The 27,277-nt window shown below is 40.3% G+C and overlaps 3 protein-coding genes across 3 annotated transcripts in view; 2 read left to right on the forward strand and 1 right to left on the reverse strand.

Annotated features, from left to right (window-relative positions):
- Nucleotides 1–8,520, forward strand: part of CFAP263 (cilia and flagella associated protein 263) — a 34,360-nt gene extending 25,840 nt beyond the window's left edge. The window contains exons 8-9 of the mRNA XM_074198949.1: nucleotides 477–632; nucleotides 2,182–8,520. Of these exons, the coding sequence (XP_074055050.1) occupies nucleotides 477–632; nucleotides 2,182–2,262 (237 nt within the window). The 3' untranslated portion in view covers nucleotides 2,263–8,520. The remainder of the gene's footprint in view (nucleotides 1–476; nucleotides 633–2,181) is intronic.
- Nucleotides 2,347–26,417, reverse strand: PRSS54 (serine protease 54). Its single transcript, XM_074211280.1, has 8 exons — nucleotides 26,199–26,417; nucleotides 23,030–23,211; nucleotides 20,626–20,728; nucleotides 12,994–13,174; nucleotides 10,743–11,003; nucleotides 9,984–10,020; nucleotides 9,604–9,735; nucleotides 2,347–3,258 (listed from the first exon to the last, which is right to left on the reverse strand). Exons 2-8 carry the CDS (start codon nucleotides 23,066–23,068, stop codon nucleotides 2,713–2,715), a joined length of 1,299 nt encoding a protein of 432 aa, XP_074067381.1. The 5' UTR covers nucleotides 23,069–23,211; nucleotides 26,199–26,417; the 3' UTR covers nucleotides 2,347–2,712.
- The window catches only part of GINS3 (GINS complex subunit 3), a 119,815-nt gene continuing 114,728 nt past the window's right edge, over nucleotides 22,191–27,277 (forward strand). The window contains exon 1 of the mRNA XM_074198956.1: nucleotides 22,191–22,241. The gene's annotated coding sequence lies outside the window, so the exon portion shown is untranslated. The remainder of the gene's footprint in view (nucleotides 22,242–27,277) is intronic.

The raw sequence follows: 27,277 nt of genomic DNA on the forward strand, positions 1-27,277 counted from the left end.
CTTGCTAAGTTGATGTTGGACCATTCAATTCTGGGATCAGCTCATCTCCTTCTAGCTTTTCTATAAGAATCACATGTATCATCAAGTATTTAGCTAAATTCTCATGGAGAGCCAGCCCCGACTCCACCTACCTATTGAGAAACCCTGCCAAATAAAGGAACTACACAGGCTGGGTACCACCTGTTCTTGATGAGGGCTTGTGTTAGCTGTGAATGAGTACTGCTCCCCTCTCACCATAGTCACTAGCCATCCTCTAACCATTCCTTCTGGAGTTCTCCCAGGAATCAGAGTCAAACACACTGGTCTACAGATTGCAGATTCTGTTTTCCTTTTTTTGGAAACAGACAACAAAAGGTTAAAAAGCATTTTGCTATTGCAGTGAAAATAACCTCTCACAGAGCAGTGCCAACAGCAGCTCTAGAAGGAACAACCCACCCATCTCTGGATTTCTCTTTTCTCTCTCCTTCCTGCCTTAGGACCGAGCCAAGGCAGAAGCTTTGAATAAGAAACTGAGGAAGCAGCTAGCGACTTACAAAGTGCCGCATGTGATGATGTACGTCCATGAGAAAGTCACCAACTATGAGCTGGAGAAGAGCATTAAGATGTGGGAGAGGAAAGTAGAAATCGCAGAGGTGAGACCAGAGAACCTTTTACCTGCCTCCTGGGTGGTCTCCAAGTCCATTTGACAGGTCCAAGTGAAAAGCACAGGTCTGATTGAGTCACTTCCTCACTCCACAAACTCCAGGGGCTCCCTGTGGCCTCTGGGATTAGAGACAGACCATGTCCAATCTTATTATATATAAAACTCTCATTCATGGACCCCTCCCCAGCTCAAGCCCTTCCTGCAGGAGACCTTTCCTGATCTTCATTGCCAGGACTTCCCCTCACACCACAGCATTAGCTGGTACTGATTTGGTATCTTTTTTTTAACATGGGATTTGATGTAGAATTAGCTTGTGCTTGTTTCCCTGGATAGGATAGAAGCTTTTTGAGGTCAGGGCGCTGTTCAGTTTATGTCTGTGCCACCAGCCTGTAGCTCAGAGCCTGAATGCAGGGAAGGGAGAGGGGTCTTTGTGTTCTCTCACTCTTGGAAGAGATGGGGACATTTTCAGACAACTCAGAGGAACTCCCTAGTGGGGGTGTTTTAAATATTTTTAGTTTTCATGAAATGTAGACCCCACCAGCCTAAACAATTCCCTTTGCCAGCCTAACAGGTCTGGCGATTTCTGTTTCATATACTGAAAGCCTGCAGGACCAAGGGATCATTGCTTTTTTTAAAAAACAATATTCAAGGGAGGCTAGGTGGTGTAATGGATAGAGCATCGGCCCTGGAGTCAGGAGTACCTGGGTTCAAATCCGGCCTCAGACACATAATAATTACCTAGCTGTGTGGCCTTGGGCAAGCCACTTAACCCCATTTGCCTTGCCAAAAAAAACCTAAAAGAAAAAACAATATTCAACTCTGACCTTCATGAATTTGGATGCTGGCTCCAACTCTTTTTTTTAGTTATTCACCACCTTCCCTGCCCCATTCCTCCACTGCCAGGTTTTAGTATGTTAAACACAATAGTATCTGTGCTCTTTAGGAGTCAGTGAGAAATTAATACAATGGGACTGATACATTCATGCTAGAGAGAAAGAGAAAAGCCTGGTGATTTCTGGGACAGGAGGAAAGGCCACTGTAACATCTACAGAGTGCCTTAGATGCTGGGCCATGAGAGACCAGGACCGGGAGGGACAGGCTGGCACCAGAGCCACTCTGGGGGAGGGGCACCTGGACAAGGGCAGAAGCAGCCAGCACTCATGGGGGGCCGGCCGAAAAGCTGCCTCATTTCCCATCACTCATAAGACTAAATCACAGGTAAAATTTTCTACCAGCAAAAGAAATTCTGACCAATTAATCCCCAAAGGCCATTTTCAAGGTTGCAGGTAGCTAGGTAAAGAGGCCTGGGAAAAGGAGCAAAGATGAACCAGGGCTTCCCTGCCCTGCTTCCTCTCCTCCCTCTGGGATTGTGGGCAAATCACTTCCAGGACTTCTCTAATCATCTGTGGGGCTTGTACCAGATGGCCTCTGAAGTGGGGTTGAACTCTGAATTCTGAGACCCTCTAATAAACACACTGAATATTCATGGAAGCTCAGTTGTACACTAACATCTTATTACCTCTTTTTTCCCACCCCAGATGTCTCTGAAAGGATACCGCAAGGCTTGGAATAAATTAAAGATGGCCAGTAACCTAATGGAGACAAGTATTGCGCTGTAAAGTGGCCCATGAGAAATTGACCTAAATAATCAAGAAAATGAAAGAGATTAATATGGGTAGTGATTAAAAAAAAACCCCAAACTGTTAAAAGTAACAAATCCCTTTTTAGTAATAAAGTCTTTTAAAAGTTACATTGGTACCAGTGGATGGAAGGCAGACCTATAGTTTCCCTCTCTCCTCTGGACTGTTGCATACTGGGCTTGTGTCTCCAAGAGAGGACGGTTCCATTTGTACTCATCTTAGGACCACTTAATTCTAAAAGAACCCCAGGGCCGGTTGACATTGGTTAGCCTAAATTTAGTTCACAAGTACAGACTTCTGCCTTGCAGTTGGTACCCAGTGACTGAGCATGGGTACGCAGCTATCAAAAAAAGGGTCATGGAACCCACGGACACTGGATTCTAAATGTTGCCCCTTGGGAGATCTTGGGTCAACCAGCTACCTCCTGAATCAGATGTTACCAAAGAGAAGAGTCAGCACGCAGAACAAAGAAATCACTTCCCTGGCCTCACGAAGCCTGTCCTGGCCTGAGATGGGCATGACTTCTCCACTGTAGTAATCATAATACATGGGCTCAACACTGTCCCCCAAGCCAGCCCTCTCTACCTTATTCTCTTGATATTCCAGTTCTGGACTCTCAGAAGCCTGCTTCCCTTTCAAGGAGGTGACCTTTTTAATTGGAGTGGGCTTCGAATGGGCTTGACCTGTCTGTATCTTTGATTGGATCTCTCTTGGAGAAGAAGGAGGAGGAATGGAGAAGGCTTGGGGTGACTTCAGCAGTTTTGAGGGTGTGAATGGCAGCTCTTGCCATCTGAAGATGGGGCACAGATTGACCCCTTCTTTCATTATCCTTTTGGAAATCCAGTCACCATAGTAAGAGAGCTTAGTATAGAGAAACGGCCCACTACAACTCATGCCACCTTTGTTCAGGATACCACTCAATATCCACAGGCTGGTCTTCTTAGCTTGGCACATCACTAGGTTTCCTGGGTCTCCCTACATATAAAGAGAAAAAGAGATGATGATGGGATATTCTTGATCTCACCTTAAGTTAGGATGATTTTTGTTATGTAAATCCCCTAGCATCTAAAAGGCCATTGTATCCAGACCAACACCAGAAATCCTGTTTCCTATACTATTTGGTCAGTGGGTTAAGTTGGTTCTGGAAGGGGCACTGAGAACATCTTTGCATGACATTCTTCTCACTTTATTCAACATAAAGTGTATGTCATTTACTAATCGTCATGTTTTTCTTCAGTTATGAAGTATAACAATAACCATTCATTTTGATCATAAAACTTTCATTTATTTCCATTTTTTTTTAGATTTTTCAAGGCAGTGGGTTTAAGTGGCTTGCCCAAGATCACATGGCTAGGTCATTATTAAGTGTCTGAGGCTGGATTTGAACCCAGGTCCTCCTGACTCCAAGGCCAGTGCTCTATCCACTGTGCCACCTAGCCACCCTATTTCCATTTTCTTGAATCTTCTTAAAACATCTTCAGGATTCTTTCAACTTAATTTCCTCTAACATCTGTAGAATCAGAAGTGGAAGGGACCATAGAGGTCATATAATAACAATAACAATAATAGCAACAACAATAATAGTAATAATAATTATTATTATCTTTCATTCTCAAAGAAGACCCCAGCATCAGAGAGGCGATGTGATATCAAGCATGTGAATAAGTTTAGAGTGAGGGGGTGCTCAGCTAAGTCACTAGCCTCGCTCCCTCTTCCATGCCATGATATGCAGGTGAATTGAATTTGGGGGGGGGGGGCTGTGCTAAGTCACCAGTCTCGCTTTCTCCTCCAGAGCCATCTGGGTCCAGTGGCCTGATATGAATCAGGTTGACTGGAGATGGCTGGGCATATGAGGCAGTTAGGGTTAAGTGACTTGCCCAAGGTCACGTAGTGAGTTAGTGTGGTATCCAAGGATGGATTCAAACCCCTGTCTTCCTGACTCTAAGGACGGTGCTCTATTCACTGTGCCACCTAGCTGCCCCATAGGTCATCTACTCTGACCTCATTTTACAGATGAGGAAACTGAGGCCCATAGTACCAATGAGTGTGATTTGCCTTAGTTACTATGGAATGCAGTAAATGGCTGGGCTGAGAGTTGATTCCCACTCCTGTGATGTCAAAAACACTCTACTGAGCACTGGCCCTGGAGTCAGGAGGATCTGAGTTCAAATTCGGCCTCAGACACTTAATAATTACCTAGCTGTATGGCCTTGGGCAAGCCACTTAACCCCATTTGCCTTGCAAAACTCAATTAAAAAAAAAAACCACTCTACCACAATACCTTATCTTGCTTCCATTTTGACTCCTTGGTTTGAGCATTTTGCATCCTGAAGTCCAACTGTCTTAAGAGCTGAGCTTCCAGAAGAAAATTGCATTTCCGTCAAGACATTTCACTATTACTGGTAACTGATCTAAAATAAGTTTTTTGGGTTTTTTTCCTGACCATTCATGGTAATTCAAGCCTTTTAATTCTTGTTACTGGGGAGGTGAGGCTGGTGTTTCACCTGAGCTCAGGGGTTCTAAGTTGCAATGAGGTGTTCATATTAAATCTATACTATACTATACAGAGAGATACTGGAAGCAGCCATTCACCAGGCCGCATAAGGAGGAGGTCAGAAATGGAGTGTCCCAGCCACTTCTGCTGTTCTTGTTTATAACCACTTTCTTTTGTCCAGTGAAAGTCACCTGTTGATTTCTTAGCCTACAGATTCTGGAATTATGTGAACTTTCCCATTTTGGGAAGCATGGTATTTAATTCTCATTAGACATATGACCTATTCAGCTTCTACTCAGGTTCATCCAAATTCCAGAAAGTCAGTCATATGACAGTTTAATTTCTATTTCAGCAGGACTCCACTAAATATTTATTTAACTGTGTTTCTATCTTCAGAAAAAAGTGTGATTTTAAATAATCTGCCATCTCACTGAAAAAAGAATTTAAAATACATAGGAAAAGTCATCTTACTAGTAGGATTTATAAGATCTTTGAAGGCAGGAATGCTTTTATATTTTCTCTTTATATCCTCAATCCTTGGCATATTACCCTGTATACAGGGTATGACTAATAAATGTTTATTAGATTTCACTGGGAAAACAAACTATCCCAGATCCAAAGGGCTAAAGCCCTCAAGTTTTGTGGACCTAGCCTTATTCCTCTTTGATAGCAAAGAATCAGCTTCTTAAACATGCAGCCACAAGCTTTAGCCGAGAAAAAAGTTGATCCATGATATATTTTCTGGAAAAAGGTGATACCAGGACACACTCAAAGATTCTGTGAAAAACTTTGGAATTGATTGCATCACATGGGATGCAATGTTCCCATGGTTTTGGTTCTGGGACTCCCCGCCCCACCACCACCAAACGGTATGTCTGCATCAAAGGAGCCTGTGCTCCAGGAGGAAAGGATCAATGCAATAAACCCAAAGATGTGAAATGCACAAATTGAGAAACATCTCTACTACAAATATTCACATGGACCATTTGTGCCCAACCTCTGGCAGAATCTGAGCTCATCTTGGTCTGAACAACCCCAATCAGACAGACTGTACCCTGATGCCAACATAGTGATACCATTTTGGTCCTCTTTGAGAGCAAACAACCAACTAACCAACCAACCAACTATTTTCCTGGAATTCTATTGAAAGTCCAGGAACTTGGAATAACCTATGATCAAATTTCAATTGTACAGAAATGTTATCTTCATTTGATTAAAAAGCTGGCAGGAACCAATTAAAGCACTCACCAAACAATAGCACGTCTGAATTGGTGAGGGAGTAAAATCATTATCAGCAAGGTGGGTGAAAGGGCAGTCGCTGCATTCAGTGTGTTAGTGCAACTGCCATCACAGATCATTGTATCTGAGGCTTTAGGTTTGGACAGGACCTTGGAAATCAATGGTTATACAGTAAATGCTTAATAAATGTATGTTGTCTGAGCCCTTCATTTTGCCAAGGAAGAAGCTGAGGCCCAGAGAGCCAGTGACTTTGTTGATGTTCTGGTCAGAGGCAAGGGTCCCTGAGAAGAAAGCATCGCCCACAAACTCATTTGGGAGCCTTGAATCCACTAATGTTTTAGGAATAGAGCTGCATTACAGTGCCCAAGAGTTCAGGTAATAACATATCCTTTACAATAACTTTTTTTATGAAACATAACTAAAAAACAGACTGTCAATAGAGCTTCATTGGAGGAAACAAGGTCCAGGCTACTTCTCAAATCACTGCTCATTCAGTCTTATGTCTCACAATACCTTCCCTTCTTGCTGTAGTTTTTAAACGTCATGATAGCTGATAATTGAAAATGATCACCTTGAGTTATCAAGAAAAGTCTACAACTGGGACATCGTATGCTGCTCAAGGAGGCAGGGAAGCAAATGTCTATTTTGAAAATATTTCCATTAAATTCTACATCCACCTTCCCTCTCTGCCTCACTCCTCAATCCAGTTAGTTTGGGCACTTAAAGGGTTAATCCCTTCACTTATAAAGATACTTCCCAAATCTGCACCACCACTACCCCCCCTTACCCCAAGGAATTCAGATTAGATTTCCTGAAAGACTAGGTTATATTGAATTTTAATTGTCCTGTTAAATAATCTATGCCTCAGACTGCTCATAGTATGATATTAATGGAAAATTTCATCTCTAATTATCCTGCTCCCCTTGTCTGATCCACTTAGTGCTATAACAAAATGTTGGCATCTTTTAATCAGTTAGATGGTGGTGATTTATTCTATTCTACATGGGTGGCAAGAATGGATGCTTTGGCAAGGGGAAAGGAAGTGTTAAAAAACAGCTGTTGCCAAAAATACCCTGGAACTGGGAATGTGAGGACAGCTTCAAATGACCTCATTCCCTGTGACTTCAGATGTAAAACTATCATCAAAACAGTATTTCTTGACTTACAGGTTAGGAGGTTCAAATTTTATTTCAAATCTAATATTCAGATATCAGCTTTTTAGAATGCCCTAATTGTTCTGACCAGTGTACCAGGCAAAATTATTTATGGGATAGCAGGCTTGATTGGTCAGTGACTGAGATGTTTATCTCAGGTTGCCTCCTAATCCTTCTCCTTCCAGAATTTTTCCTCTCCAATCCATCCTGCACACAGTTGCCAAAATTTAATATTCCTAAGGCTCAGATCTGACCTTTTGATTTTCTAGCTCAAAAGCTTTCTGTGGCTCCCTATTTCTGTGGCTCTCGGTTGCTTCTAGGATAAATGCGCATTCCTTAACCCCACATTTCTGGCCCTCTACACTTTGGCCCCAGTCTATTTCTTTAGCACATCATTGTTTCATTCATTTCCATAAATTGGCCTGCTTATCTCAAATAATTTCCCCAATTTCCACATGCTCATTCTGTATATTAACTCAAGTAGAAGATAGGAATAATAGCCAGCATTTATATAGCATTTTAAGGTTTCCAAAGACTCAACACCCCTGAAAAGTATCATGTGTGTTTTCTAGATTAGGAAATGGAGTCAGAGGTTAAGTGACTTGCTTAGGGTCACACAGTTAATTAAGTGTGTGACATTGAATTTGAACTCAGATCTTCCTGACTCCAAGTCAGGAAGTATCCAACTGTAATCAGGTCTGATTAGTTCAAATAATGAATTCCCTGCCCGTCAATTGGGGAATGGCTGAACAAGTTGTGGTATAAAAGTGTAATGGAATTGTGCCATAAGAAATAATGAGCGAGATGATACCTGAAAAACTTGGAAAGTTTTATATGAACTGATGCTGAGTGAAGTGTTCAGAACCAGGAGAACATTGTTCATGGTAACAGGAAAATTGAATAATGATCAACTATAAATGACTTAGCTGTTCTCAGCAATACTGTCATCCAGGAGAGTTCCAAAGGATTCATGATGAAAAATGCTGTCCACCTCCGGAGGAAAAAACTAATGGAATCTGAATGCAGATCAGAGTATGCTATTTTTTTTTAGTTTTAGTTTTTTTTTTTTACAAGGCCATGGGGTTAAGTGGCTTGCCCAAGGCCACACAGCTAGGTAATTATTAAGTGTCTGAGGCCGGATTTGAACTCAGGTACTCCTGACTCCAGGGTCGGTGTTCTTTACACTGTGCCACCTAGCCTCCCCTAGAGTATGCTATTTTTCACTTTGTTTTGTTTTGTTTTTTTATGTGATCTATTTCTTCTTTTACAAAATGACTAATATGGAAATGGGTTTTACATGATTGCACATATATAACTATATATCAAGTTATTTACTATATTGAAGCACAGAGAGACAATTTAGAATTTAAATTTTTAAAAAATGAATGTTATAATTTGTCTTTACATGTAATTGGAAAAAAAATACTCTTAAAGAAATACTGAATCTCCAGAAGTGGTCCCATCATTTGAATTCACTCTATATATTTCCACTGGGTTGGCACCCCTACCATATTTTATTATTAGTATACACATATATATCCAATATAATAAATATGTAATCTAATAAGTATGTAATAAGTATATAATTTGAATATAATATAATACAATATATTATAATTCTATTACCACATAATTATTTGGATGCCTGTAACAACTTCTAAGGACTGTGGTTTCCATTTAGGATTGCTGAATACTATTTGAAGTTAGAATCTGGTTAAAGTTTATAAGCCAAGAATCTGAGCGGCTTTCAGAACAACTATAGTCTGTGGTACAACTATCTTTCTAAGGAGACTTCATTTAGGAAGAGGATATTGAATCCAAAAGGGGTTGGAGTCTTTTTACAGGTGAGGAAACTGCAGCTGAGAGCAATTAAATGAATTAATCAGGGCCACACAGCTAGTAAGTCTCTGAGGGAAGATTTGAACTCAGGTCTTCCTGACTCCAAGCTTAACCCACTGGTCACTGAACCAGCTAAATAGGTGATAAGGATCTACATAAAAAAGGAATTTAGAGGGGTGGCTAGGTGGCGCAGTGGATAGAGCACTGACCCTGGAGTCAGGAGTAGCTGAGTTCAAATCCGGCCTCAGACACTTAATAATTACCTAGCTGTGTGGCCTTGGGCAAGCCACTTAACCCCATTGCCTTCCAAAAAATAAATTGGTCTCCATACAGTGAATTCTTATGATTCTATAAATGGCTTAGAGGATATTTAGCTGGATAAAAATAAGAAGTTGGACCAGGATTAAGTCTGCTAAGGCCCAACCAAAGACCTTGTACAAAGGAGGCTCTCCATAAATGCTCATTTCAGTCACTTGAATTGAATTCCCTCAGTGATGCCAGTCATTAGTCATTTTAATTTAGCCACATAAGGGGTCAGATAATTTAATGAGACCCCACAGCTCCTCCTGTGCTCTTACCACTAGTGTTTCTTACCAAGCATCTGAAGGTATTGTCCTCTTCCCTAGGGCTACAGCAGGCAGTCCCCCAGGGTCTCTTTAAGGAACAGGGCCACACTTCCTGCACAGGGAGCTTCTTTAGGATGCCCATCTCCATTCTTGCCCTAGTCTGGACCATGAAAAAGCAAACCCAATATACATTAATACAGATGCCACTTTCTTTGCTTAGACTATTTGAATTATGATGCTAAAATATGAGGGGATGGAGGATGTCACTATCCCAGCTCTATTCACACTTTAGTCTAGCAAGGACCAGGGTCAGAACAACTCTGCCTGGAAACTCAGTTCTCTTTCCTTGACTCCAGACTCCCATGTTGGACCTGGTCTTTTGGAAGAGCCTATTAACAGAATACTGACTTCACCAGGGGTGCCATGGTTGAAGGGCCAATCAAGCCTATATTTCAGGGAATGTTTTCCCCCCTATTTTCTATCAGCTGGCACCAATTTTCAGGACTACTAGAATCAGTTTGGGACAAGAAGAGATCAATGTTTAAAGAAACAAATGGGCCTGGTATTTATGAGCTGATGATTAATATTAATAGCATTAAAAGAACATTTTAAGATTGGCAAAAACACTTTAAAAATCTCTTTCACAACAATCTTTTGAGGAAGACTTGTCTAGACTCACATAGCGAACAAGTATCAAGAGGTCAAATTTGAACTCAAGTCTTCCTGATTCCAAGTTGCCTAGCTGAGGAAGAACTGGCCTATTATTATAAGAAACTGCCTGCCTCACACACCCAACTTTTGCTTGGTGTAAGTGTGAGGCTTCTTGTCATTGTCCAGTCCTGTCTGACTCTCTGTGACCGATTTGGGGTTTTCTTTTGCGGAGATACTAGAGTCCTTTACCATTTCCTTTTCCAGCTCATTTGACAGAGGGGTAAACTGAGGCCAACAGGGTTAAGTGACAACACAGCTAACAAGCACTGGAGGTCAGATTTGGGTCCTTCTGACTCCAGGCCCAGTGCTCTATCCTCTGAGCCACCATTAAGATTTCTAGGCCAATTTTGTTTTCTTTTTTGCAGTGAGTGGCCAGAATAATTAAGAGTAGCTCTAATGAGATCTTGCAATTCAAACCCATTTCCAGCACACAGCCTCCTTTATTAGAATAAAGGCATTAACTGAGCAGTGTGGATCCATCCTGAAACCCAGCAGTTCTCCAAGATGCCTGGGGCCAGGTTCCGACTAGAGAAGCAGATGGGTTGGACTTGGTCACTGAACTCTATGGCTGTGTAGGTCTTCAGGAGAGCAATGTTATTCTCCATGGTCATGTCATTAAAGCCCTCATGACGGAGAATGGCCGAGATGAGATATTCTGGCTGGGTTCTTCTTCTAGCATTCATGTCAGTAATTCCGACCAATGCTAAAACCTTCTTCCTGGAGAGACAACAAAGTGTGGAATGAGCCAAACATATCTGGGGAACATCTCCTCCAAGGCCAGTCTGAAAGAAGGTAAGCCACTAATTCCCTACCTCCACCACCACTGCACTCCCCATTGTACTCCCCCAAGCTTTGCTCTGTGGAAGGGAACATTGAAGGGAGGAGGCTTCTTGTTGGCAAACCTAAGAATCCATTTTAATCACTGATGACACACTGCTGATAAATTTATGCTCCAGGAAAGATCGGCTTGCTTTATATTCCCTGAACTTTATTTTTTTAAAAATTAGAATTATTTTTTCAAAGAACAAGCTTTTATGTTCTCTCCTTTCTATCCTCTTCCTCTCACCATTGAAAAAAAAGAAAAATACAAACAAAACCCTTATTAACACACACACACGCGCGCGCACACACACACACACACACACACACACACACACACACATTCTCTCATTGACCATATGGAGTTGACATTGCATGTACTTGGAGGTCTCTCCGTTTCAACTTTAGTCATGTCTGACTCTTGGTGACCCCCATTTTGAGATTTTCTTGGCAAAAATACTGGATAGATTTGCCATTCTTTCTCTGGCTCATTTTTTCAAATAAGGAAACCAAGACAGACTAGGTTAAGTGACCTACGCAGGGTCACACCGCTAAGTATCTGAGGCTGGGTTTGAACTCAGGTCTTCTTGACTACACACCCGGTGTTCTTTCCGCTATGGTGCCACCTCCTTGCTCTTCCCATAGTCTCTTAAAATCCTTATCTCCTCTCAAGGTTCAGCCCAGATGCCACTTCCTATAGGAACTGATTTCTTCAGTTGTTAACTGCTCCCTTACTATTATCTTGGTTTTTTTTATTTTGTTTTTGTAAGGCTACGGGGTTAAGTGACTTACCCAAGGTCACACAGCTAGGTAATTATTAAGTGTTTGAGGTGAGATTTGCACTCAGGTCCTCCTGACTCTAGGGCCAGTGTATGTTTGGAATTTAACTATGTCCGTGATATCTCCCCCAATAGAATCTAAGTGTCAGAACTGTTTCATTAATATCTTTATATGCTAAATGCTTGACAAATGATATGACCTCAATAATGGTTCTTTAAATAAATGAATGACAACTTCAGAGAGAATGATAGTCATTTTCTAGCTTGATCATAAGGAAGAGGGGGAGAGTGAAATCCAATCTTCCAAAAAGCTTAAGGTTACTGTTGGCTGGTAGATAGTGGGTGAGGAGCCAGGGAGGAGGGGAAGGTAAAACAAACCAGTTTCACAGATGCTAGGGCACTTCTAAGTCTTCCCCAGTTCTTCCAAGCCAAAGCCTGCTTTCTCACATCTTTCACTCATCAAAAGTGATAATGATGACATCAAAGGGAAGTGACCCTGGACTAGTAAGGAAGGAGCAGCATCTTCCTCTGGGATCAGCCAGTGATTTTTCATCATTAAAACATTCTTTCTGGAATGCAGATCGAATTTCATTTTTCAATTGGCCTAGTTACTGGATTTCCCATGGCAGGTTCAAAACAAAACAAAAATAAAACAGTCTAACCAACTTCTGACTGAGTGAAACCTTTGGAGGCTGAGAATTTTTAGAACTAGGCATGCTGTGTACAGAAAGAAGGGTTGAGTCTGTCCAATTTCCATTGCCAGAGATCAGAGATAAATGGTGATCTCCAGACAGAGGGTGGGTACAATGTACTAGACCATCTCTTTTTTTTTAATTTAAGGCAATGGGGTTAAGTGACTTGCCCAAGGTCACACAGCTAGGTGATTATAAAGTATCTGAGGTCTAATTTGAACTCAGGTCCTCCTGACTTCAGGGCCAATAGCTGAGCCACATAGCTGCCCCTTAGACTGTCTCTTCTTTAAACTCTTCCTCTTGACTTTCCCTTTCCCTTTCCCTTCTCCATCCCAATCCCCTTCCTGCCCTTTTCCGGGTCCTTGTAACCATCTGAGATAGCTAAAGTATATGAATAAGGAAACAGTTGATACTGACCTATTCTGAAAGCAGGAAGCGATGCTTAGGATCCAAAACTCACTTACGATGCATCCCAAAGCCAAATGGGTGTACTGTGAATCCTGCAGAGACACTACCCAAGGGAATGTATCCACAGTGGCTAAATAATCACCATCATTGGGGAGAAAAGCAGAAATGAAGCTACTTTGGGTCAAACAACCTGCAAGGGAAAGGTGGGTCACGCTCTCAGACAAGGCCTTATGGCAGCAGAGTCAAATACTTCTTGGACCTATCTCTTGCTATTTTTCTCCCTCTGTCCTCTATTCTTTCCCTAAAACTCTTTTCCAAGGCAATGGAGTTAAGTGACTTGCCCAAGGACACACATGCCCTAAAACTCTTATCAACCTAGACAGAGCATAATTTGTGTTATGAAAACAACTCAAGCTACCCATGAGAGGGCATTATTCTGTATTCCAAATAAAATTTTCCTTTTTGAGTTGCTGTAAGGTAACAAAAACAAACAAATAAATGTAAGAATGGATGAATAGAAATATAAGATAAACATTATTAAGGTATATAAATAAGGTTACTTGAAGGAGGAGAGAGGAAGATACAGAGAGATAAAGAAGAAAGGAGAGGGAAGAAGAGAGGGAGAAATAAGGAAGGAGAGAGGAAAGGAAGGAAGAGGAATGTAGGGAAGGAGAGAATGAAGGAGGAAGAAAAATAGAAAAAGGAAGGAGGAGAGAGAGAGAGATCCCAAGATAAAAGGGATTATGCATGTTTTCTAGAATGCCTCAAATAAGGGACAAATATCTTTTGTAAGATATAAACAAATTCCTTTCTTTGAGAAATCACCCTTCCATGGGATTATAAAATTAGGTAGATTTGGGGTTTTCTTTCTTCCTCTTATCCCTTGTGGAGTGAAGCTCTGGCCTTCAAGACATTCTGCACAGATGGAATGCTATTGTAAGAGTATTCTTAGCACAGCTGAGGACAATGAAGCCTGGGCTAGTAGAATGCTGATAGAATCGGTACTATCTTTTTGTTATTGTTGAATAGGTCCCAGTTATCTACAAAACTATCAAATGTCCCTCTAGACCTTGTATTGTGAACGTGGTAAAAGGAAAATGGCACTCCCTGGATAGGTCTGTTCAATATTATTCTTAATCTGAAATTTGAATACCTTTTTCTTCTTAAGCACCTTGGGACTTGAGCCAATTGCCCTTCAGGTCACACAGAGTCCTTTTTACACAACCTGACTTGTGTGTGGTGATGCTCCTGTGACTCCAACCCTTCAGATTGCACTCTCTTCTCCACCACATCTTGCCCACACCCTCTGACCATTCCATTCATTCACAGTCAATCAGTCTCTAGACCCAAATGGAATACTCTTTATAGGCTGAGAGATTTCTATCCTTCAACTCATGCTGGGATCCCACAGTTTAACTGTTTGACCTCAATTCCCAGTGAATATAACATTCATTCTTAGATAGTATTCAACAACATAGCACAGTACATAGCACAGAGTCAGAGATTTATAATTGGAAGGGACTGTTGAAGATCAGTTAAGCATCTGCTTTAGATGTGGTCTAGGGAGGTAATAGATTGAGTAGATAGTCATTGACAGAAGAGGAATTTGCACCTGAGTCTTCTGGTGCCAAAGCCTGCCCTCTTTCCACCCACCATGTTGCATCACAAATTCTTTGTTTTGTTTTGTTTTTTAGGTTTTTGCAAGGCAAATGGGGTTAAGTGGCTTGCCCAAGGCCACACAGCTAGGTAATTATTAAGTGTCTGAGACCGGATTTGAACCCAGGTACTCCTGACTCCAAGGCCGGTGCTTTATCCACTACATCACCTAGCCGCCCCGCATCACAAGTTCTTAGCAGGTTCTCTTGCTCAGTATAACATGCATGCATTTTGGTTTTTTGAGACAGTCAAGGTTAAGTGACTTGCCCAGGGGTCACAAAGCAAGTAAGTGTTTGAGTTGAATTCAAACTCAGGTCCTATGTTCTCTATCCACTACATGACCTAGCTGCTTCACATTCTTGCAATTTCACTTTATAATCCAATAGTCTGCCTTCTTGGCTACACCACCAAGAACACCACCAAGGTATCAGTATATGTCCTTGGTCTTGGTGGCCATATCACAGAGAGCTGTACTGAAGGGTCCTAAAATGAGTTGCCTCCTTTGAGAAGTTATTTCAGTTTGAATACTTTAGACTCAATCATCTTGTCCCCTGTTTTCAGGTCACCATATATTGGTCCTCACTGCTTCCTTTCACCCTTTTCCCATTTCATCATCTCCTCTGTTACTGCCATTCCACCCCAAGTTCCACTGAGTCTTTCTCCTCTCTGCAAAGCAAGAATCCTAGTGGCTATTCGAGCCTTGTGAACAGTGCGAAATAAACATTCAAGGATTTAATGAACATAGCTTCTGTATTTTTTGTCTCTGGCTTCCATGTTCTACAATGTATTTGCGTTGCCTGGCAGGTGCAAGGTTAAATCACTCCAGATTACAGGGATCTAGCATAGTCTGGGCTTAATTTTATCTTGACTTTGAATTAAGTATTAGTTGAACTTTCAGGTAGAGCACTAACATTTTTCAACCCTTCTTGGTTCAAGATATCCATTTAAGGCAAATACACAGACCTCTCTTCTCTACACAGTTGATGGAAAGGTTGGAAATGTAGGGTAGAACCCAAGGACAACTCACCTTGTCATTTCATTACCAGTATGGAATTCCATAAAGGAATTATTGGGAAAAAAGCTTCCAGCACTAAAATTCCAGAGACCTAATTTTTGTGGAAATTTGATTTTCAATTTTTAAGATCCAAGGATGGAGATTGCCAAGTCTAACTCTCATTTGTTACATGGGAAGAAACTAAGACATGGAGACATAGAGCAATTTGCTCAGTCACGTGGCTAGTCAAATAACAGGACTGGGATTTGAATTTGGATCCTTCAGCTCTTTGGAGTTGAATTGCCAATGCTCATTCCATGTTACTTCTCAAATGAGCTGAGTGCTATCTAAACAAGATAAGAGCAGATGGGGGAAGGAAAATGAGCTACTACCATACTATGCATTGGTTGGATTTCTACATTGTATATGTTTGGATAAACATTAATGAAAATCAATCTTTAGACATGACTTTTGGGTATGACAAGTCACTGATTTTCTTCCATTGTTCCTTAGTCTCTTGTTTTCATGTTCATCTCATCTTGTTTCTGCTAACTTGCAGTTACTTTCTCCTCATTTTCTATTCCCTTTCTAATTGTCTTGGTTTCCATCAAGCTCTGATTCCTTAGATCTTGAGATTCCTGACATTGGTATGCAGTTCATTTACTAGAGAGAGAAGAGCCATTGCCACCCTCGTTCCAGCTATAAAGGGAGAGTTAAAATAAAGATCCAAGAGGGTGTTGGAAAAAAATCCTATTTTGTTTTTTGTTCTTATGAAAAGAAGTCAAAGTCAAAAAGCTATCATGGGCTATTGCTCAGATATCTAAAATTTTATGGATTGTATTTAGTTTAAGACAAATTCCAATGGGATATGAACAGAATTTGACTGAAGAAAAATAAAGATTTAGAAGAGATAGAAATCTTAGAGATCACCTACATGCAACAACTCATATAATAATAGAAAGTTATGTTTTTTTTTAATTTCTGATTTTGGCAAGGAAATGGGGTTAAGTGACTTACCCAAGGTCACACAACTAGGTAATTATTATGTGTCTGAGGCTGGATTTGAACTCAGGTCCTTCTGAATCCAAGGCCCGTGCTCTATTCACTGTGCCATCTAGCTGCCCCTATACATGTCTTATTATTCAGTAATCTGTTTTGAAAAATCTGCAATGTGGAGTTCTCTCTCCATTGACCCACATCATCTTTGCATCTTGTTCACGTTTTCCCATAAATCCCTAATAGAAGAGATCTAGCTCATTCACTGGAGATTTTCCTCTTTTAGTTTCTTGGGTTTACTGCTTGAGCTGTCCATCTGTTGACTTCCATTCTCACTAGCCCACATCCTTTTCTGGTCAGATGCATCTCTCCATAATACCTTTTATCTCACTTCTTGCATGAAAATCTTTTCTTAGTAACAAGCTGCTGCCTGCTTATACCCACCACATAGCTTTCCATTGTCCTTTGGATTATGAACTAGAGATTGTAAATAATGGATACTTCCAAGCCTCACCAATTCACTGGGGTACCTTCTGAATCATCTAAGAGTGAATGGCATTTAACTGAATTCACCGAACATTTAAGAATTCACTAAGCAAATCATGATATAAGGAAGGTTGGGAAATAAGGCTTAATTAAGGTGCTAAGCATTTTATAAATATTATTTCATTTAATCTTCACAACTCTAGATGATGGGTACTGTTATCACCACTTTACAATTGAGGAAATTGAGGGAAATAAAGGTTAAGTGACTTACCCAGGGTGTCATGGCTAGTATCTGTTGCTGGAGTCTTTCTGACTCCAGGCTCAGGACTCTATCCACTATCCCACCTAACTTTTTCTACAAGGTAGGGAGTTAAAACATTTATTGTAATTCTTTGGAAAGTGATCACTCATGTATAGTAATCGTGACAAATGTCTATTAGTCATGATATTTTATTTATTTTTAAATTTTTTTTTTTTTAGGTCTTTGCAAGGCTAATGGGGTTAAGTGGCTTGCCCAAGGCCACACAGCTAGGTAATTATTAAGTGTCTGAGACTGGATTTGAACTCAGGTACTCCTGACTCCAAGGCCGGTGCTTTATCCACTACGCCACCTAGCCACCCCTAGTCATGATATTTTATTAAACAGGGCAAACTATTCCTTAACCCCATAATAAAAATAGAATTTAATAATAGCAGTAATAATACTTTGAATTTGTATAAAACCTTTTTCTGTTTCAAAGAGTTTTCATATCTGTCATTTCATTTTATTTTACGTCTCTGGAAGTGAGGGAGGTAAGGGAGGTATCATTAGTTTCATTTTTCAGCTGAGGACTTAAGATACAGAATAATTGGGTGATTGGTCCCAGGTCCCAATGCTTAGTGACAGAGTCAGTGTTGGAACCTTCTGACAACTAAATACAAAGCTTTAAAAAAAATCTATCATTTGAGCATGGATTGTTTCACCAGTTATGAATGTTCAAGGTTTTATTTTTAGGGCTAGCCTGAGGCAAAATAGTGCCCTAGGGACAGTTTGTTATCTACCTCCACAGTCCAAATTGACATCTGCAGGAAAGCAGGTCTGGTCAGATGATAAGGAGAGAGGGGTTAGGGAAGCAATGGAATGGGGAGAACAGAAGCGAAACCAGGAGAAAGAAAATAACATGGCAAAAAAAGGGAATAGGGATGATTATGTGGGAGAGGAAAAGAAGCAAAAAATGAGAACTAGAAATAGGAAGTGATAGCCTGGGGGAAAGTGAGAAGCAGGGAATCTGGGGATAAAGAAGAAGACAGAGGAATGGGAATAGCACAGAAAGGAGAGAGAAGAAAAAGAAAAATGAGGGAGACAGTGAAAAGTAGGGGAAAGAAATTAAGGGAAAAGGATAAATTCCTTTCTTTCCCTTCCTTCTCTCCCTCCCTCCCTGCTTCCCTGCCTCCCATTCTGCCTTCCTTCCATTTCCTAACTTCTGCTGTCTGCCTAGGCATCTTGTTGGTGGCAGGGTACCAGAAGGGCTAATCTAGTGAGGCATATTAGAGCCTTTCCAAGCACTGCTGGGGTGGAGAGGGGTGGGGATCCCCTACTGAAGTCTAGACCACCTCCCTGACTAGGCAACTGGTGCCAGTTATGGAGAAGGGACCAAGTTCAAATCTATTTCCTCCTGCTCTCTCCCTCCCAAAACCTTTTTTTAATCTGATCAGTCCCTAAGAAATAGCAAGAGGAGCTGTCCCTCCCCTAGGGGCTTTTGACTTTGAGGTTGTCATTGCTTTCTAGAGCTTTGTAAATTGGAGATGGCATCAGCAGGAGCAAGGCAGGACCATGGCTGATTCCCCAGGTTTGTTTGATGTCCCTAAATTTCAGTGTTCTAGATGGAAGCCTAAAAACTGCTGCTGAGGCCATCCATGTAAGACAATTCAAGACTTATTAAGCACCTACTATGGGCCAGAAACTGGGGACATGAAGAAAAGCAACCACCTCTCTAAACTCGTGTGTGTGTATGTGTGTGTGTGTGTGTGTGTGTGTGTGTGTGACAGAGAGAGACAGACAGACAGACAGAACAGAGAGAGAGATAGAGAGACAGAGAGAGAGAACACAGATGCATATACATATACATATAATGAGAAGAATTCTAGACTTGGAATCTGAAGGGACCTGTGCTTGAACTTACATTTTACTAACTATATGACATTAAGCAAGTCATTGCTATCAGAACCTCAGTTTTCTCATCTGTAAAATGGAAATATAATTAATATCTGATCTTTATATAATACTTTAAGGCTTACCATCCACTTCTTTTTTTCTTTTGGTTTTTGAAAGGCAATGGGTTTAAGTGACTTGCCCAAGGTCACACAGCTAAGTAATTAAGTGTCTGAGCCTGGATTTTAACTCAGGTCCTCTTGACCCCAGGGCCAGTGCTCTATCCACTGTGCCACCTACCTGCCCCTCATCCACTTTTACATACATTATCTCATTTGAGTCATAACTCTAGGAGATAGGTACATTGGGTAGAATGGCATTTTTATTATACAGTTTGGTTATATTTAATTATGTATACATAGCTATTCTACATGTAATACATACATGTATTAATATAGACACATTATTTTATATGTAAATTCATATTTGTACATTATATATATAGATATAAGCATATATATATATATATATATATATATATATATAGTTTAAGAATGAGTATTTTGGGGTTCTTTTTAAATAGTCTTGTTAGACATATCTCAGAAATGCAACCACATAGAGGACTTGACTCCCAACTGAAAGAGACCCAGCATCAGCAACTAAGATCAGCAACAGGAGGGGGAAAAAATTACCCTTGAAGAAAATAATCCAAGAGGGGTAAATGTCAAAGGGTCTCTGGGAGGAAGGCTTCTCTTATCAATATCCACTGGACAGCATATGTGTCCTTTCCCTACAGCCAATATTGTCAGTCAGACAGAACATGGGAAGGGGCTTTGGATAAGCCAAAAATGGTTCATCGATGATCTGAGCAGTCCTGGGGCACGTATTGAGTCCTACTGCTAATTTGCTTTGCTTGTGTGGTGTTTCTATAGGTTTTTTATGTGCTATTTAGTTTGGAGGCTCTTGCCAGGCTATTTATAATCTTTGATGTTTATTGATTTGTATTGTCCCTGGCCTTCTTGGCATACCCAAGTGTTTTGGGTCACACAAACTAGAGCTTTCATTGATGGAACCCTTTGTGCTTACAAAGCACTTGGCAGTCATTATCTCATTTCATCTCATCATCCCATGAAATAGCTAGTACAGCCAAACCCATGACCACTCCCATTTGAACAGATGGGAAAATGGAGACAGAGAATGAATTGCCCAAGACCACCAAACCCAGGTCTTCTCTTCATAAATACAGTTTTTGTTCCTAGATCAACTGGTGGTATATTGGGACAAGCACTACCTAGCCTCCTTTTGCTATTTTCTGGTGGTTGGAAACCTGCTTTTGTCAGTGAAAGAAACTCTCTGATCCAAAATAGAAATCACTCACCAGCAAGAGAGTGTGAAATGCATAGCAACAAAAAAAATGGCCTTCTCCTCTCCGCCATCCTGAAAGATAACCACGGCAAGAGACAGCTGAAAACTTGGGACAGCTGCGAAAATGAAAAAAAGAAAAAAGACAAAAACCAAACAAAACCCATCAGGATTCATCATTTGGCTTAGCTCGCATGCATCTTTTTTCTCACTCCAATCTGTGGTGTTTTATTTTCTTTCCTTCTACCATTGACAAACTCACATCCTTAGTTTCTAGGAAGCCAACCATCATCTTCATGACCCTCTTCAGGGCTAGTATTCAGAAAGGGCTTAATGGCTTGCAAACAACTTTACATGTTTTATTTCATTTGATCCTCACAATGACCCCCTGGAAGAAAGCTACTGTTTTTTGTTGCCATTTTTACAAAAAGAGAAACGGAGACAGGCAATGGTTAAGAGGTTTACCCAGGGTCACCTTAGGCAGTATTTCAACTCAGGTCATCCAAGTCTATTTCTATTTCACCTTTCTCATATGACAGGACTCATTACTTTCTGAGCCAAGGATAGTTCCTTCCCCTTTAGCTAAAGGTGGCAAAGCACTTGACATAGTCTATCTCATTCAAACCTCATGATAACCCTTTAAAGCAGGTACTATTGTCAATCCCATTTTACAAATGAGGACCAAGGAAGTTTTGAAATTAACTGCTTCATCCACTGAGGCACCCAATCACCGCATTCACATTGCTTGTCCTATCAGAAAAAGGAAATGGGGAGGTAGCTGTCCTATGTTACTACAAATTGGAAATATGGATCCAGGGAGAGGGAACTTCCAAGTAATTGTGCCTTTTCTTCTCAATCTAAGACAGACCTTGGGATTTTTTAAGGCAGTGGGTTCTCAGGTCCTTTATGGTACAAGGTCCTCCACTCCTGTGTCACACCCAAGGCCACTTTCTATTGTTAGTGAAAGAGGCATTTGGTGATGTAAACCCTTGGGATTTTAAACCACTCCTCTCCAAGGTTAACATCTTAGGCCTCTGTAAGCCAAACTTTTATTCTAGCCCTGTCACTTTACTCCACAATGTTTCATTTTCCTTTATCACCTCCATAGCTTTTCTGTCCTAGAGATGTGTTTTGAACTCCAACGAATCAACAAGTTGCCTTGTCCCAACTCAGTTTCTAAGTCACCTTGTTTCTTCCATGTCACCGCATGTTTCCTGTTCCCAGTCTGATCCTCAGAACCCTTCCTTGAACCTTTCAAGTTTACTGATGCTACACAAAAGATTTCACCCTGACCTTATTAAAAAAATATTGAGTTTCAAAAAAAAGAGTTCTTTATGCAGGAGACTGAAGAATGTCCAATTGTGCCATCGCTGTTACCATGGCATCGCCACATAAACAGAGCTTTGAAGATGGGCCCAGAATGAGTCAGGGTCAGGAAGCACAGGTAGATTCCTGTAGCTTTGAACACTGATTCAGACAGAGCCCAGAGAATTTTCAAGTCACCTCCTGCAATTGACAGTTGAAGAGGGGAGTCAGAAACCCTTGATCATTGCTGTTTGCCTCTAATAGATGAGAGCACAGGGTGGAGCCCTGCAAGGCAGGAGAGGAGAGAGCTCACCTGTGGGGAGAAAGGTATGGCAAGTGAGGGAAGGGGAAGGAAGCAGTAATTTCCTACTTTGGCTAATTATTATTATATAACCCTAAGTTCAAGTGTTCCAATGCTGACTCTGAACTTAAATACCTTGGAACAAAGACCCAATTGCCCAGACTAGTTAGACTGTGTTGTCTGCTGGCCTTTGAATTCAGGTAAACAGACATGCCAAGATGTGTGCCCATTCTTTTCAAGTTGGTCTTTTCAGCCCCCATTATTCCCCTAAAGATTAAAATATAGAACATGACATATAATATGTAAAAGAAGAGAACATTACTTCTCCATGGTACCATTAAAGACAAAAGAAAATAGAATAATTACCATCGAGGAAGGTTTATAACATGCCTGGTACATTCTTAGAAAAGTAATTACCACCTAAAACAGTTTATTTTCTTGGCCATGAATGTGCTCAAGACATTGTCAGCAGCAGCATCTGAATGGCATTTAAATGAAGAGAGAATAACAACTCTGAATAATAGTGAGAACATAGTGTAGTATTGGACTCTGCCTGCCTCATGTCTCTCCATTCTAATTTGTTCTACAAAGAGCCACAAAAGTGATTTTCCTAAAATGTGGGTCTGACCAAGTTGCTCCCCTGCTTAATAAACTCCAGTGGCTCCCTATGACCTCCAGGATCAAATATAAATTCCTTTGTGTGGCATTTAAAACACTTGTCTTCTTGCACAATATATTCATACCTTCCCTGGTCCAGTCATAGTGGGCTCCTTCCTAGTTCTCACATGCAACACTCCCTTTACAACCATCTTACCTTTGATCTGGTGGTCTTCCAAGTCTGGAATTCCTTCATGTCTGCTCTCTTGGCTTGCCTTGAGACTCCTCTTGAGCACTGTCTTAGGTGTGTAGCTTTTCTTGGTCTCCCTAACCTTTCACACTGATGAAGTTAGGGGCCTGGCGTTCCACTCCACCCTTTTCCCCAACAATCTGGAAAATCTGCATAAAATTTTTTGGTCCTCCTTTTGTATCAGAGAAGGTCTGAATTATTTTGGTATTAAAAGATAAAATATGTTGATATTATAAAATACCATACATACATTTTATACATTTCTGTGTTGTCTGCTGGCCTTTGTATATTATCTGCAGCTTCTACAAAACTCCCTAAAATATTCCCATTTAATTTCTCATGTCAACCCCCAATATATCAAAGTTGCGATGGAGAAAGTCATGATGTGGAAAGGATAACTCTTAGTTTTACATATGTGTGAACTATATGTTTCATATAAACACAAATCTATGGGGATTATATAATTACACATAATGTATAGATAGGTGTATATACATAATATAGATATAAAATTCTAAAATAATGTAATATACTTTAATTTATATATAACTATGCATATCTAATATATACATGATCATATATCTATATAGGCACAAAAATTGGCATACATATATTGGGAATTGTATAAAATATATACTCACATATAATATACATCTTTGCATGTATTTGTTATTTCTCTATATGGAATGTAAGCTTCTTGAAGGTAGGGATTATTTTGCTTTTTTTTTCCTGTTCTCAATCTTTTACATTGTTAGAACTTAACAGTTGCTGAATTAATTGTAAAAAGCATATTAAATTTGGGAATTTCAGGGATTTGGGTTCCAATCTCAGGTCTGTTATTGTCCATGTACCCTTGAACCAGTTTTCATCTTTGTAAGCCTCTATTTTCTTGTCTATAAAAGAAGGATGAACTCTTAAGATTTCTTCCAGATCTTAAGTCACAAGAATATAGCTTAGGAAGTCCCCACTGTTCAAAGACTGCATTGAGTTATGAAGATCTACCTGGGAAAGCTGTATTAAGGGAAACTACTTTATAAGGCATCCATCTACCTGTTAAAATTTAGACTTAAATCTAGTGAATCAGACAAATGATCCTATCTTTAATACAGAGTCCTCTTGGCTGTATGTCTTGGCTTTTGCAATGAAAATTGATCCATCATTGGGAAAGAATAACACAAGGATAAATCTCAAGTTGAGACTTGTTTCATTTTGAATGATATCATTTTCCAACCAGCCAAGTATAAAGGGTGGTTTTATTATGCTTGAGGTGAAAGATTAAAGTTAATCTTGCTTTAAAGCAGTGTCAAGCAAGGTAAAAAAAGCCTGAGACAGCATTGAAGTATTTTGTGTGTGTGTGTGTGTGTGTGTGTGTGTGCGCGCGCGTGTGCATGTACGTGTGTGTGTGTGCGCGTGTATGTGTGTGAGAGAGAGAATGATCTATGTGGTTATATATGGAATATCCATGCATGTGATGTGTCTACTATGTGTTTGTGTGTGTGTGTGTGAGAGAGAATGATCTATGTGCTATTTAGATGGTACGTAGATGATAAATATGGTGTATAACTGTTTATGTGTATGTGTACACAGACAAAAATGATCTCCAAGAGTACGCCATTCAGAGACTCCTTTCTTTCCAGGAGGCCAAGTCTCCAAACTCTTCAGTGGTAGATTACTTGTGAGGCAGCCCTCAGAGCTAGAGCTGCCTGAAGAATCTTTTCCCCTCTGCTCACAGGATGAATTCTGGAGAAATTCCCCTCCTTCCTTCCTCTGGTCCTCAAGATTTTGAAACAGTGATTATGGATTCTCCTGGAAGGGTACCTTCCTTCAGTCTTTTCTGCAGGCATCTTACACCTACCTCTTTAGGGTTATCTTCCCCATTAATATGTAAGACTTTTGAGGGCATTTCCTTTTTATCCTCTGAAATTATCATTGTAGCTGCATGAAACACATACTTAAAAAATTAATGGTGATTGATGGCTAAATGGATGAAAAATGTTCATTAAGTGGTAATTATGTAGAAAACATTGTGATAAGCACTGGGAGGGTAAAAATAGGAAAAATAGGGAAAAAAAGCAATCCCCAATTTCACATTATGGGATTAGGGGTATGGCCCCCTCCATCCCCTCCAGCATTCAAGAAAACCCAGGTAAAATTTTTTGGCCCTCCCTTCATAACAGAAAAGAAGAAGTCTGGATTTTTTCTTTTTCTTTTTTGCGATATTTTACAATACTTGTAAAATGTGAGTTGATATTATACAGTATTATAAATACATTTTGTGCATTTCTGAGTTTCCAAACTTTTTCTGTGTCATCTGTTGGTCTTTGAATATCTCTGCAGCTTCAGCAAGACTCCCAACAATTCCCATTTCATTTATTATACTGACTTGTTTATCAAAACTGTGATGGACAAAGTTACAATATGGAAGGGATTACCGTACTTTTAAGGAATTGAATCTAGCTGGGGAAGGCAACACAACTAAAATACATTTGGCTGCCCAATGAATGGAAAGGTCCCTGATAGATTGCTAGGCTTAGGAGTCATAGGTTGCATCCAACAAGTCAGATTGCAGTACCCTCCTGCAGACAGATGATATGTCTTGGTGGACCCACATATGTCTGCCATTGCCCATACTCTATCATAGCCCCAGTTATGGCCACTTCTGGGTTTGCAAAAATCTCTTCTTTCTTCAGTCTCTGACCTAATAGATTTCTGATAGATGACCCATTCTCAGAGAAGGAAACAGAAGTTCACCAGCAACACCTCAGTTTTATATATACTCCTGTCAAAAGGAGGAGGGGAGTTGGGAGTGAGGAAGGGGTGGTTAGCAAGAGAAATCTCTCTGTTTTGGGGACGCAATTACAAAGAGAAAGGGGGAAGGGTGAAAAAAGACTGAGCAGGTCTGCTAACTATTCTTTATAAGCCCTTGCAAAGAGATGACTCTTCTTACTATCCATCCTTACAAGGGTTCTAGAAACATCCTGGAGGCAGCATTGATCACTAAAAATCATATGATCAGGTCAGTCTTTTTTATTTTAAATCCTATTCCTCATAATGAGAATGAGGGATGGCAGATGGACAACCTATGTGCCCCACTGGTGTCCTTGACATTAATTGTAAAAAGAAATGGAAGAAATACCTGCATCTTGGCTGGACTCCTGGTCAACTTATGGGAGGTGTGGAAAGGATGCACCAACTTTAGTGAGATCACAGATCCATCGGAATTTTTGAGTAAAGGTAAAATAATCTTATAGGTCACCTTTACTAACACATTAACATTTACAAAGGCCTCACAATACTCCTGTGAGTGCAGATGTGATTGTCTTTGATGGAGTCCATTAATGCAAGTCAAGAAGCATTTGGGGGGGGGGCAAAGAAAGACAAAAGGCAGTCCCTGCTCTCAAGAAGCTCGCCGTCTAATCTTGTTTGTCCTTCATTCTCAAAGAGGACTGTGACATCAGGGAGTTGATGCCATGACATCCAAGTGTTACCAACCATGTACAAACAAGCTAGAAACAAGGTACACAGGAAATCATCAGCAGACAAAAGGTACTAGTATGAAGAAGCTTTGGAAAAGACTTCCTCTAGACCAGGAATGGGGAGCCTTTTTCCTGTCAAGGCTCATTTGGATATTTATAATATCATTTGTCTGCTCTTTGTGGACAAATATTTAATAATTCACCCTTAAAAAGCTCCTAAATTTGTTGAATTTTGAGTCCTGCCTGCAGTTGCTGGAATACAGCCAAGCCAAATGTCTCACAGTCTAGAAACTCATGTCCTTGACTTTAGCTAAAATTTAAAAGAAGTCAGGAAAGTCAGGAGATGGTGATGAGGAGGGAAGACATTCCAATCACTAGGCAACCAGTGAAAACATAGTTCTGTATTTGATATCCATCATGAGCCTCTCTGGTGCCCTCTAGGTGATACCTATTTTTAATGCTCTTACTTTATATTGATATTATATCATCTGTTTGTAAGCTCAAATTTCTCATCTCTCCAGAGATCATTAGTATAAAACTTAAAAATTCTGTATCCAGATTTTTTGTTGTTGTACCAGCAGCCTCCAACGAAAGATCTTTAGATGCACAGCAGTGAAGTGATTGAAAGCACAATAGGTCAACTCTAAAATTATTTTTTAATGAGAGGTAGGAAGATAAGGGACATTTGGAATTAAATCTGCATTTACATAACTTTATGCTTAAGAAGTTTTTTTTTTCT

The sequence above is a fragment of the Macrotis lagotis genome, chromosome 1, assembly GCF_037893015.1.
Source record: "Macrotis lagotis isolate mMagLag1 chromosome 1, bilby.v1.9.chrom.fasta, whole genome shotgun sequence".
In the NCBI taxonomy this organism is placed as follows: Eukaryota; Metazoa; Chordata; class Mammalia; order Peramelemorphia; family Peramelidae; genus Macrotis; species Macrotis lagotis.

Excerpts from the sequence above, each read along its gene's own strand:
- PRSS54 (XM_074211280.1), bottom strand. The coding sequence starts at position 23,068 with ATGAAGGAATTCCAGACTTGGAAGACCACCAGATCAAAG. Across the intron at positions 9,736-9,983 it reads ACCATGGCACCCCTGGTGAA|ACTAGGGCAAGAATGGAGAT; the intron begins GTCAGTATTCTG and ends TTCATGGTCCAG. Across the intron at positions 3,259-9,603 it reads ACAATACCTTCAGATGCTTG|GGAGACCCAGGAAACCTAGT; the intron begins GTAAGAAACACT and ends CTTTATATGTAG.